Source organism: Megachile rotundata, chromosome 3 (genome assembly GCF_050947335.1).
Source record: "Megachile rotundata isolate GNS110a chromosome 3, iyMegRotu1, whole genome shotgun sequence".
Classification (NCBI taxonomy): domain Eukaryota; kingdom Metazoa; phylum Arthropoda; class Insecta; order Hymenoptera; family Megachilidae; genus Megachile; species Megachile rotundata.
Window position 1 is genome coordinate 15,458,009 of NC_134985.1, and position 14,463 is coordinate 15,472,471.

General features: G+C 38.9%; 1 protein-coding gene across 4 annotated transcripts in view; it reads left to right on the plus strand.

The window, feature by feature from the left end:
• Window positions 1-14,463, plus strand: part of LOC100881866 (WD repeat-containing protein 47) — a 99,617-nt gene that overhangs the window by 32,558 nt on the left and 52,596 nt on the right. For all 4 annotated transcript variants that reach the window (XM_076529736.1, XM_076529733.1, XM_076529734.1 and 1 more), the window contains exons 2-6: window positions 108-807; window positions 871-1,474; window positions 1,624-1,972; window positions 12,518-12,628; window positions 13,580-13,658. In XM_076529736.1, coding sequence (XP_076385851.1) covers window positions 127-807; window positions 871-1,474; window positions 1,624-1,972; window positions 12,518-12,628; window positions 13,580-13,658 — 1,824 coding nt within the window. In that variant the 5' untranslated portion in view covers window positions 108-126. The remainder of the gene's footprint in view (window positions 1-107; window positions 808-870; window positions 1,475-1,623; window positions 1,973-12,517; window positions 12,629-13,579; window positions 13,659-14,463) is intronic.

Consider the following 14,463-nt stretch of genomic DNA (forward strand, 5'->3'; position numbering starts at 1 on the left):
ATTACATTAAAGAACGCACAGTAAATCAATCTCCATTTCTCTATCTGATCTTTCCAATATACTGAATGTAACAAGATGGAGGCTGTAATTATGGTCTTTATGTTTAGGTTGCGTATTCGGTACGTGATGCCGGCGGCGCACCTGACGCTGCGCGAGGAGGACGTGGTACGCTTAACCTTGGAGTTCCTCCACAGCCGTGACCTTCACATCTCGCAGCTATCGTTGGAGCGTGAGACAGGGGTGATAAACGGTCAGTACAGCGACGACGTCCTCTTCCTTCGTCAGCTGATCCTCGACGGACAATGGGACGACGTGTTGGAGTTCATTCAGCCTCTGGAGGCGTTGCCGGACTTCGACATGAGGAAGTTCACCTATTCGATCCTGAGGCACAAGTATGTGGAGCTGTTGTGCATCAAGTCCGAAGCGAACGTGATCGCGGCGGGTACGAACGGAAGCGTGGACAATGCCGTGGAGGAAGTGGTGAAGGTGTTGAGCGACCTCGAGAAGGTCGCGCCCTCCAAAGAGGAGTATAGCAGTTTGTGTCTGCTGTTGACGCTCCCGCGGCTCACTGATCACCTGCAGTATAAGGACTGGAATCCTAGCAACGCGAGAGTCCAGTGTTTCCGGGAAGTGCATCCTCTGGTGGAAAAATTTCTGCCTGGGGACCGAAAGAGCACCGACCCGGCTCATCCTGTCACCTCGGCGAAGAACGACCGACTCATACAACTGATAATTAAGGGCATTCTGTACGAGTCCTGCGTCAATTATTGCCAGGCTAAGGCCACAGGCTCCAAAGAGAGTGAACAGGTAACTATTTACTTTGTTTTTATCTTTTACAAAGACCTGATAATGGTACATTTACTTTTACAGGTGGAGATGAATTTCTCTCGACTGCTGGACGGTTCCGTCGGCTTCAGCGATTCGGACTTAAGTTTGCTCTCTTGGCTGCAAAGTATACCACCGGAAACGTTCGCTGTTCCTTTCGCGCAGCGGACTCTGAACGTGGACGTGGAACGCTTGGAGAGACCGTCGTTGGAGACCTCGTGGACGGAACACATGTTAATCACCCCGATAAAGCCGAAGACGTTCCCGCATAGCGCGATGCCGTTCACCAGGCCACGATCCGCCGCTGACATGATGTCTCGCAGTTTAGTACCGGCTTTAGAAGCTGGACTCGGACCAAGGAGTCCCGGGCCTAAAAATACGCCGATACCGTCTGCGGCGCTAATGGCCCTGTCCACCGGTGATATAAACCCGATGTCGAGATCGTCTTTCGCGAGCTTTCATCTGACCGGCTTTAAGAACAACAAGCTAATGAACACCAGCGTGGACAGGCTGTTCGAGAACGAGGGTGACGTCTTCCTTAGCTCTAGCTACGCCGAGTTCCAACAGCTGCCTTCCATACAAGAGACGACGACCAACAGTCAGCCGAAAGCTCCACCCAGAACGAGGGGGCAGTCGAAGAGTCCTGAAGGTGCGTTTGGCATCATATCTAAACACGTGTGGCACCTTAAACACAGTACTAATTAATCTAAATTAACATTATCGAAGATAATTACAAATAAACATTTCAATTATCGTAGAAAACGTATACACAATTAACGTTTAAATTATCTTTTGAAGGAATCAAAGCTGACCCTTCGGCAGCCTCGACCCCAGAGCGAAGAGTCGCCGGCAGAGAATCTCCAGCACCGTCAACAGCCAGGAGTTCCAGAAGAGATTCTTTAGCTGAAAAGCCAACCGGGGTCGCAGCTAAGATCACGGAGCCCACCGTGATTCCTGGACGACCCTCCTTGGGCGGTGAACATCTAGAACAGAGTTACAATGGAGACCTGTTCAAGGAGTATCAAAAGCAAAAGCAGAGGCTGCAGGAGAAGTTCCAGCAGAGAGAAAGGGAATGGGACGATTTGGTCAGACAGCTGTCGGCACCGTTGTCTCCGCAGGTGGTCGACAACAGACTTCAAAATGACGGGTAAGTGAACATGTTGTGACTTGTTATCCCTTTATAAAGGTTGAAGAGATGGCTGTGGATCAATACTGCTTGACGGTTCTGGATGTGAATGTAATAGGAAAATGTCACAAACATTCATTTGTAATAATCGAAATTGTACTGTGATTTTATGAGTGATTACACAATCTTCATGAAGGATTATGTTTAAATTTTTTTGAAGAGTAAATGTATTGGCAGAATCTTCAAGATTTAACAATGTTAATGTTGTACTTAGAATATTATCAGTTATTATAATAAGTAGAGAGACATATTGTTCACCGATGATTTTAATAAAAATTTGTAAATTTATGAAGGTTACAAACTTTTGAAGTCGACGAAGATAATAGACAGATAATGTTATAGCTGTTTAATCGCGAATTTAACACATTTTGATGTATTTCCTTTCGGAGTTAATGAAGGCTTTGTATTTTGGTTAATTACTCGTCGGATATAATCCAAACGTTATTGTTTTCCGTGTATCGTATAGCAGTGCAATACAGTCAATCAAACCGAGTGGTTAGTTACATTCTCTAACAGATGGCAGCAAGGGAATGCCTTTCTCGCGCTTATTATGGTACTAAAGCGCGAGCCGAGAATAACTTGCTCGGTCTAGACGGCAACTTGGCGCCGATCGAAATAGCGATTCACCACGGGCCGCGTTGAAAAAAGAATCAGCAGCATTATTTTAGTAGCTTGACAATGACCTCCGACTTCCGGCCTTTGGTTCGACGTTCTGTGCGGAGTGTCCCAATCAAACGTCCTCACATTTTATTTCTATCACTTGAATTTTATTTACCTTTGTTTTATTACAAAACAGGTTATAAATTTATATACAATTAGTACAATTATAAACAAAATTTTAGCATGATCGATTGTGACAAATTAATGAAGGTCTATACAATATAAATCATAGCACATTATTTGAGCATTTATATTTTTGTCAAAATAGCGGCAGAGATATAAATCTTCGTTCTGAAAATTCTCCGAATTTAAAAAGTTCACAAAATCACCCGGTAGAAAAATATTATTTCGCCACTTCCAGCTTGTTTCTTTTTACCCGATTCTTTTGGAAGTTGCGGAGCGTAACAGCGTTGTTTTCCCACGTCCACATACACGGGCAGCTTCGCCATAGACAAATCAGTAGTGGCAGGAAGTCATCCCTCGTGAGTGTCGCGCGAATTCCTTTTCGCGAACGAATAAACGGTCCCGGCTGTATCCTCGTAAATGTCGCGTAACGAGCTAAAATTACCGCCGGTTTCGAGATGTCAAGTGCAATGTATCTTTTCTACGAAGGCATATCGGTCACATCCGGTAATAATAATTGAAACGCCGTTTCACTTCGAATCTGCGAATCCGCGTGTTAAGTTGACCCACATATCGGGGCGGGATCATTACTTTTATCGGCGTCGTTCATTAGGAGCTTCGTTATGAATAGGTATTAAAATTGTTTTATGTACTCGTAATATTTTTGTGCTGATGTTGAGGATGGTTTGGGATGGGTATAAATCTAATGTGGGTATAATGTGGCACTGTTTGGTTACCTATGTGTAGGGAATGTCTAATCTACTTATACTTAGTGAATTTATACTAGCTTTATACCTAGCATCTATACCTATATCATCCTATATACATTATACATACATGATACGTACAGCATATCTATATAATCCTATATGCATCATACGTACATGATACATTGCTGCATACCTATATCATTCTATATACATCATACATATATGATACATTGCTGCATACCTATATCATTCTATATACATCATACATACATGATACATTGCTGCATACCTGTATCATCCTACATATATCATACATACATGATACATACAGTATACCTATATCATCCTACATACATCATACATACATGATACATACAGCATACCTATATCATCCTACATACATCATACATACATGATACATACAGCATACCTATATCATTCCATATACATCATACATACATCATACCTATATCATCCTATACACATCCTACATACATCATACATACATCACACATGTACCTATCTACAGATATATCTCAACTCTTACATAATATTTGACGTCTACAAAAAACATAGAACTGTACGAATAGATTTAGCAAATGTGGACGTAGCAACTATAGACCTAAAAAAAACATGAACTCAGAGAACCTATGTCTAAAGACATTCTCCAGAAAATCTAATATAATTGCAAATGCCATAAATCTCCCCAGATGCAACTGCACATCATCAAAGCGTTAAAGTAAGAAGGTATCTGGTTTACCGACGCATGTAGCAGCAGCTCTATCATCTGTCAGGTGTAGTTTCCTTATCTTTAATCGAACATTTTGCAACCAGCGATTAGGTTTCGTAACCCAAATAGCTTTCAATGACGTCGAGAGGTGGTTCAGATATGAAAGAAATGAAAGTGGAATTCAGGCACGGTTCATTGGCATCGACCGCTGACATTGTTCCACGGCCGGATGCCGGATGTATGAGAATAGTAAGTACGTGCACGTTGTTACAGGGAAATCGTGACCATACAGCCTCGTCATTGGTCGCGTCCCATCGACGCGTTCTAGCTTCACGATTTCGTTATACATATTTATGGTCTCATTGTCTCATTCATGCACATCGTAAAACGCGAATGAACGTGTGGATTTAACGACTTGACAGATGAGTTTTCCGCGCCTGACAATTCTGATATCTGCAGACCGAAACGAGTCGCAGCGGTTATTCTACCTTTAACGCGTGTAAACTCGTTTTTTACGGTGGTTGTATTGGAGATATTTTGCATCAAACTCATAATTTTTCATCGACAAAATTGCGTATAGGTATGAAGACTCTGTCGATGTTTAAATATCTGTCGTATCGTTTTGAAAAGATAGGAAGAGTGTTATTGTTGCTCGAGTATTAGCTCTTATATTTCGAAATTGACATTCATCAATCAATCGAAATAACATATTCGCTGTAACATTGTTATACGAAATATTGTAATTGTATGTACATATGGAGAGTCAATGTTTAAATATTTTTTTATTGTCTCAAAAAGATTTTAGTTTTTGCTGCTCATGTGAGCTCCATTACCTCACATATCGAAATTGAAATTTATCGGTGTAACACGTAATGGGAGTTAACGATTTAGCTTGAAATTCGTTCGAGCCTAATTAAATGCAGACACGGATGGAGTAAAATACCAGACACTGGTGCTGTCTGAATGGTATTCGAGTTCAAAAGGCTAATTATCCTCAGCCGTCTGTAGACAAGGTTTAACTTATTCCAGAAGTGACAATGCAGTGGTTGCGGTCGTACAAGTTGGGTATTTGTGCGTGCATATAAATTGAATTGAGAATGTTATTACCAGAGCCATAAAACATGAAATAGATGTTATTGAATGCTGAAAGCTAACGCTTTGTGAAGTTCTAAAGTTGATACAATCTATGCTATTCGCTTTAGGTAAAATAATACGTGTCAAGTGTTAAGAACGTATACAATTATAAATTACTGTAATGATTTGAGGTCAGATGTGGATCGTTTGAGGAATTAATTATCTCGATCGACGTGGAAACTCTTTCTTTCGCGTTTATTGCTGTAGTAACTTGCGAAATTGAACGCGAGGCTGATTCAGAGGTTTTATCGTTATCTCTATCGTTCGATCGAGAGACATAATCGCGAGATTGTACTCTCGGGAGGTCTTACCTTGTCTCGTGGAGAGATACAGTGATGACCATTAAAAGAATCGATCGTATTCTCGATAGTTCTAAGAACTGCGGTTCAAATAATTTTATGTCTTCAAAGTTGATAAGGTGGAAAATCTTCAAACAAATTGTTAGAAATTATGAATTGTTACAATATCTGAATTTATCCAAGTAATCTTGTTATCCAAATAATCAGACATTAATAAAAATGTGAATATCCAAACTAAGAAAATTGACTTGCGTAGAGAAAATTGTATGAACTTTCTGAAGAAAGTGACGAGTGAATAACCGATTCGTTGATCGGCTAAATATAAAAAGACAGCGAAGAATAGCAGGATTTTCTAATTACGTCCGAAAGTCTAATCGTCGATGCTTAACGAGATTATATCCTTTCAATAGCGTCCATTTGTAGACGTACTAACGAGACTGGTTAGCAATCACGTTGACGTGTTCATGGTGTAAGTCAAGGAATTAGTGGTGGCCAAAAGGAGTTTCGAGTGTCTGGCCACTTCGTTAACCGCAAAATATGAGCGCATTTAAACAGTGAGATTTACGTTTCGTGGCCACTGAAATAAGGGCTGCACGAGAATCCTTGATCCTTCAACAGGTTCAACAAACGAGGTCGTTCCCAATGATTCACTGCGCTTAATTCCTCGCCGGCAAATCCCTTTAAATGGCTACGTGCTACTGTAACTTTGCTAGTAGAGAAAAAGTCAATGTTCGAGGTTGTGTGCACTAAATTTATCTTTGCAATTGTAGCTCTGATTGTAAGAGTATAGTAGACTCCGTTGTATCGGAGTTGTATTAGAGTTATAGTAATGGGTGAAGTAAGGGTAGCTTTTAAAATGGATTGATGTAGCGGGTTAATTGGGAATGTCAAAGGTGATAGAATACTGGGGATGTTGGGGTTACTAGGGAATACAACGCGTGGTGATTACTATGCGTGGGAAATACAACGCATAGAAAATTCAACGCATGGGAAATTCTACGCGTGAGGAATTCAACGCATGGGAAATTAGACGCGTGGAGAATACAACGCATGGAAAATTCAACGTGTGGAAAATACAACGCATGGAAATTTCAACGCATGGGAAATTCGACGCGTGGAAAATACAACGCGTGAGAAATTCAACGCATGGGAAATTCGACGTGTGAAAAATTCCACGCATGGGAAATTCGACGCGTGAGAAATTCAACGCGTGGAAAATTCAACGCATGGAAAATTCGACGCGTGAGAAATTCAACGCGTGGAAAATTCAACGCATGGAAAATTGAACGCATGGGAAATTCGACGCGTGGAAAATACAACGCGTGAGAAATTCCACGCATGGGAAATTCGACGTGTGAGAAATTCCACGCATGGGAAATTCGACGCGTGAGAAATTCAACGAGTGGAAAATTCAACACATAGAAAATTCCACGCATGGGAAATTCGACGCGTGATAAATTCAACGCGTGGAAAATTCAACGCATGGGAAATTCGACGCGTGAGAAATTCAACCCGTGGAAAATTCAACGCATAGAAAATTCCACGCATGGGAAATTCGACGCGTGATAAATTAAACGAGTGGAAAATTCAACGCATAGAAAATTCCACGCATGGGAAATTCGACGCGTGAAAAATTCAACGCATGGAAAATTCAATGCGTGGAAATTACTACTCATGGGAAATATAAAGCGTGGTGATTACTACACATGTGAATACAACGCATGCTAACTACTACACATGGGAAATACAACTCATATGTACTACTACGTGTAAGGAATACCACACATAGAAAATTCAACCCCCAAAAAATACAACGTATAGCAAATTCATCGCTTGAGAAGTACAACATCTGAAGATTACTGATCTTTTGGGAAAAAATGCATGGTGATTACCACATATGTGACATACAACATACAGCAAATTCAACAGAAATTCAAAGTATCTCATTGAAAATACAATACATATGAAACTCGTTACGTAGCAAATGCTCATGACAAATGCACATATTCAACCTCCACACATGACAAATACAGTGTATGACAATAGCATTTGCTTCAAATGAAAAATAAGAACGAAATGAACGATGATAGTTAACACCTCAAATTTGCACAAGAAATAAAAGTAATGAAATAATTGCCATTAAAATCGCATTACGAACGCGAGGCATGTAGCTGCCAAAGAAATGACACGAGTTAAACTTGTTAGAGGACGAAATTAGCGTAGAAAGATGAAATTTTCGAGTGTCTCGGGTGCACATTCCCGATTCGTTCGAGTTGTCGAGCGGTCGACACGCGATCGTCACGGACGTTGCTTTCTCTGAGAGGATCGACGACAGTTGCCAGTCATTCGAGGATTTTCTTGGCTCGGCAGCTGCATTTTCTCGACTCCTCGGCAACGTTATGGCACCAGCAGCGGCGATCTTGTCCACCTACTTACTTGCGTGTAATTAGTACGCGTGACCGACCGAGATTGGTCACAAACGTGGCTTTGTTCGAGGCTCGAGCGATCAAAACGGGATATCAAAACGTACGTAACATCTCGTATTAAACCGCTTCGTTAACATCGGAGAATAGCAGGTGCTGTAAATGTTTGCACGCGAAAAAACTGGATTGTAGGTTAGTTTGCTTTGGTTCAAGGTGAATCGATTGCAGGTACTCGTGGGTTGAAAATGTCTCGTCATATTGCAATAGTTTATATGAGGAGTCTGGCTATGATTTAATGTTGATGAACTTTACGGAGAAATATTTTGTTTCCATAAACTTCAGATACTTTTTAATCAAGCTTTATTGTTGGTCTGTTAATAAATAAGAGACAATTATACACATATGTCATATTTCTCATTTTTATTTTATTAGAAATTTTACAGAAACTTTTCTAGATATAAATTAATCTTATCGCACTTATATTACACGCAGTCTAGCGAGTATAAGCTCACAGATAAACCGCAAATAAAAATAAAAATATCACAATCTTAGTGGAACATAAAGTGCATCGTAAATATACTGTTTCACAAATAATCGTGTTCCAGATATACATTCTTCACGACGTTCTCTTTCAAAATCCATATCGTAATCAAAACCCTGACTCAAACAGGTGTTCGGTGAATCGAACTCTCTCGTCGAACCATTCATAAAATTTGCACAGTCAGAAAACAAACGTTCGAGGCACAAAAGATTAATAAACCAACAAACACGAGGATCTGTATTTCGGAGCTTTCAAAACATTCGAATTTTGCAAAATATTTCCACAAATTCTCTTTTGTGATTCAAATTTTTTTTTTATTGTATTTTCTTGTACTTTTCATTTTCTATCATTTTTGGTAATGATATAAACTTTGGTTGGGAAAGGAATAATTTTTTATTGAAAAAGTTTCATGGTTTAGTGACATTTGTAGGTTATATTTTTTATTGATAAATGTTGTGATTGTAATATGTAGGCTTTGAGATAGTTGTAGTAGTATTTTTTACCTTTGAAGATAATTTTTAGCGAGGTTAGTAAGGTATAAGGTGTTATAGTAACTTCATAAGCAAGAGTCTCGCTATATGGCCCTGGTGTTGTATAATCAAGAGAAATCGTAAAGACCATATAAACAGATTTTTTTACTATGTAATACTTGATTGTCAGAGTCCCATGACTGTATGAAATTAATTTTTCAACTGTGAAAAATTGAAATTTTGAATCTCCCGCGCAATATTAAATAATGCGAACCCCGCTTGTGTTACGGAATAACTAACATACATAATAGTAAAATTGTCATGAAACGAAGAGCGTTAATTTTTAAAGTAGGATCTAGATATAGTGATGTGCATATGTAAAATAATCCATGACAGCTGATCGCAGGCGTAGCGAAGGGGAGCATATCCGCGGGAATCAAAGCGGACTGTGATAGGTCGCGTCGATACGCTTTGTTATTACGAGCGTAGTCAGTGTCGACGTATAGTAGAGTTCTCAGTCGAGTGTAATGTCGGTGGCGGGCGAAATCGTAGCCGTCGCTCGAGCTCCCTCGATACTCCACGTCGGGCTTCCTCCGCAGCAGCATCGTGTTCCCCTGTTGTAACGTGCACCGTTCCGTAGCCTCGCGATCCTAGCATTCCGTTCGTTGCTCGATCACGCTCCCTAAATAAGACCCCGGTGACCACTTTGAATTCCACCACGGTCAAATCGCTACGATCCTCCACGTTCGATCGTCCTTTTAATCGGAAACGCGGTCGCGTTCCTCTGGTGTCACGGTCGACCAGACGTCTCGAGATGAAAGTGTGAACTTCTTGCTTGTGTTCTACGTCTATCAAACATCATGATTTATCATAAACCGACTGTACCGCGGTTTCGTATCGCAGAGCGTGTCAGTGTGGCGCCCAACAATCGGCCGATTTACACCAAACAGAACAGCCATGGGAGCACGTGCAGCCTGAAGAGCGCCGGTTCTACGCCCCCATGTGTCAATCGGTACATTATTTGATCTTATCACTTTTTTTTTTCATTAGGCAGTTTTGATTCCTTGCTTGACTCGTGTTTTTTCTATTTGACAATATTCTGCTGTGCGATATTATTGTGTTCAATATGTTAGATGAGTGAACCTTCGTGGTATCTCTTGCAGTATCGCATTTAACATCTAGTATATTAACCTCTGATTAATCTCAAGTTTCTTCAAATTTTCACAAAATTTCAAACAGAAATTTTTATTGAATGAATAACAAAAATTCCGAAATTGATAGTGGACATACGTCTACAGTTGGCAGGTGAACCTATGGATCCGCATTGCTTCTAACTGCCAACTTATTAGGCATGCATCGTACAAGAATCAAGATCACCTCCTTTTTTATGTAACTAAATTCGACTTACATTGATTTTGCACATGTCCACATATGTGGCTGTCGAATTGTTCACACATGTGCATCGTACAAGAATCAAGATCACCTCTTTTTTTATATAACTAAATTCGACATACATTGATTTTGCACATGTCCACATATGTGGCTGTCGAATTGTTCACACATATGCATCGTACAAGAATCAAGATCACCTCCTTTTTTATGTAAGTAAATTCGACTTACATTGATTTTGCACATGTCCACATATGTGGCTGTCAAATTGTTCACACATGTGCACCGTACAAGAATCAGGATCACCTCCTTTTTTATGTAACTAAATTCGACTTACATTGACTTTGCACATGTCCACATATGTGGTTCACATATGTGGTTGTTGAATGGAAAAAGACTGAACGTGCAGATATGAGCATTCTCGATAAAGAAGACATACAACAAATATTTTCTTAAGTTTCATGTATCTAAAATTAGTGTACATACATCAGTTGGGTGGTGCCCATATTTGATACATGAATGGGTGTTGGCCATATTTGATACATCAATTGGGTGTTAATAGCATGAACACCTAATCAATTGAGTTGATATTTGATGAGTTTGTCACTTGGTTAACAGCATAATTTAAAATTTTTTAGAAACCTCAATACCTGTAGTTACAAACTCAGCTTCTATATTTCCCACATTTATAAAATACATCAATAATAATTGTAATGTAAAATCTATTATTGTATCTCATTATCGCCATTGTTTCATTGTACGACATAATGAAGGTATTAATTGTTTCTTTTCAAAAATACTCTTCACATTCAAATAGATAATTCTGTGAACCATCTCGTTCGTTTAGAATGCGACGCTCATTATGAGCAGTTTCCGTTTCCCAGACACACGTTAAACACATATCAATTCTCACAACTGTGAAAAGCGAAGTTATGCATCGGTGTTTTGGAAAATTAGCGTATGATAAGTGCACGTAACGGAACACGAATATTCGGAAATCGAGCTTGGATAAAAACTGTTCAACGTCAGAGGTAGAAAATATTTGTAAAACACGCGAGGTTTGATCACGCGACCGTTTAAAAAAACGTTCCGTACATTATGTTCTGTTAGTTGTAAACACACGAAGACTCCGTTACGTTGATACACGCTGCTCGGAGTAATTGCACAGTGATTCTGATTCCTAAAATATTACCATTCTTAATTACTTAAAGAGTTTTATCAAGCCTTAATTGTCCATTGTGAAATTGCTAAAACTTAACGAACCAAAGAAAATTTCGATATAACATAAGGAAGCTAATTTTTTAATATTCTATAGCTACTTCTTTAATTTACATCTTGGTAAGTACTAAATTTTAACGAAGTAACCGGTTCATTAATTTGAAATAATTTTAACAGATTTATGTCGATATTTGTCAGTGAACCATTTATAAAATATATTAGACGCAATAGATTTCTAAATAATAACGAAAATGTTTTACTTCCTACAAACGCAATAACTAAATCCTAAAAATGCAATAACAAAAACAGCAAAGTATGCGGGCAATTTGATGGAAAGATCGCCTTAATTAGTCACAGTTTCATGACCATCTTATTACGCAATAAATAATGCACGAAAACAAGCGTGTTCACGTGGAACCAGCTTAAAAGCTAACATTGTAGCTAACAACAAAGCGTGCATTCATTCAGCGCGTGTAAAGGATGCGGGATACCTTGTTTCCATAAATCACGTCCTGCTTGAATAATGGACTAGTGTCTTGGATGACCTTTCCTAACCCCATCGTCCCCACTTTGATGATATTCTATAGGAAATCTTGATTGCCGGTGACCCTAAAGCATTTGCCAACAGCGATGCCTTCGCTGCCAAATAGCCACTTTAAACCCCTGAGAAAATTTTGTGGATCAGTAAATAATACGTGGATCGAACGTGTAATTTGCTGATTCTCATGGTTTTTAATATCGGATATTCTGTGTAATACAGTGTCGGGATTATGGTTGAAATTGATGGCTCTTTTTTGGGGTGATTGCAGTATAAAGCAGCCTTTGGGGAGCAAAGGACCGTCACCTGTTCACACCAGCACCCCTGCTAGGTCCGGAATACAGTCACCCAAACCTGTGATCAATGGCTCTGAACCTATGGTGTAAGTACCTCTTTTTGATTTATTATGATTTTACAATGTTAATCTAAGTGGGAGTTAATTATGGGAAGATTGGACGGAGAAATTTGTGTGCTTGATCATTTGGAAGGGGGGGTTGGGGTTTTGGAAAGTTGGGATTTGAGAAATTGGGGATTTGAGAATTTGGGGATTTGAGAATTTCTGTATTTGAGAATTTCTGTACTTGAGAATTTGGGGATTTGAGAATTTCTGTACTTGAGAATTTGGGGATTTGAGAATTTCTGTACTTGAGAATTTGGGGATTTGAGAATTTCTGTACTTGAGAATTTGGGGATTTGAGAATTTCTGTACTTGAGAATTTGGGGATTTGAGAATTTCTGTACTTGAGAATTTGGGGATTTGAGAATTTCTGTATTTCAGAATTTGGGGATTTGAGAATTTCTGTACTTGAGAATTTGGGGATTTGAGAATTTCTGTACTTGAGAATTTGGGGATTTGAGAATTTCTGTACTTGAGAATTTGGGGATTTGAGAATTTCTGTATTTCAGAATTTGGGGATTTGAGAATTTCTGTACTTGAGAATTTGGGGATTTGAGAATTTCTGTACTTGAGAATTTGGGGATTTGAGAATTTCTGTACTTGAGAATTTCTGCACTTGAGAATTTCTATATTTGAGAGTTTCTATATTTGAGAATTTCTGTATTTGAGAATTTGGGGATTTGAGAATTTCTGTACTTGAGAATTCCTGTATTTGAGAGTTTCTATATTTGATCATTTCTATATTTGAGAATTTATGGTAGTTTGAGAATTTCTATATTTGAGAATTTCTGTATTTGAGAATTTCTACATTTGAGAATTTCTGTATTTAAGAATTTATGGGTAGTTTGAGAAGATCTTAAAAATCTGTCGTTTCCTCTACTCAACTCTTGCACACTATAACAAAAGTCCACTATAAATGTTGAATAATGTTCACAGGAGACAGAACTCGGCACTAGGCAACACGTACGATCCCAGAGCGCAGGAGAGCCACTACGACGTCGTCAAGCCCATAAAGGTCAGTAAAATTTGTTAACATTATTTATTAACAGTAAACCTACCAAACCGGAAATAACCGCAGCACAAGTTTCTTATTATAAGATACACATTTTGTTAAAGTATATTCCTTGAAATCAGCATTGATTTTCATCAAGATAAAGAATAAATATGTGTGCTAATTTATATTTCGTCGTTTGTATATTCTTTAACTTCATTTTTAATTTCAAAGTAAGTGTACATTATATGTTGGTAAGTTTAGTGTTAAATATGTTTCATACTTTCCCTCTAACAATGTTTAAGACGTTTCTACGAAACATCCTAATTACCTGTAAATTTATTAATATCTGCCCCTTATCAAGAATGTAACATTCTGAATGGTTAAGATAAGAAACGCTGTTTGAAGTAAGTTATAAACCTGTAATGTAGATAGTAAAGGCATATCAAGCACCGGTTCGTAATTTCTGACTAATGGTATGTAATAATACCGCAACGACATAAAATAGTGAACTAGATTATCGAAGAATCGAATATTATCGTACAGCTTTCTATCTGTCCTTCCTTATTACCATGGTTGCCCGTATAATCCCGTGACCCGTTTACGGTTATGCCCATACTGCACTGGTTAGTGAAACTGGCTGAACAACAATTTCCACGAATCGTTTCCTTTCCTTTGAACTGCGTATCAGTAATTTCGAGCAGAAAAACCTCCGATTACCCACAATTTTATCGTTTCGATCTGTCACGCGATATAAATGTCACGAGTACGTTTTTAATTACGGTGGAGAATTAATCGGGCGGTGAAAGTGTTGGGGTGAAAACTTTGG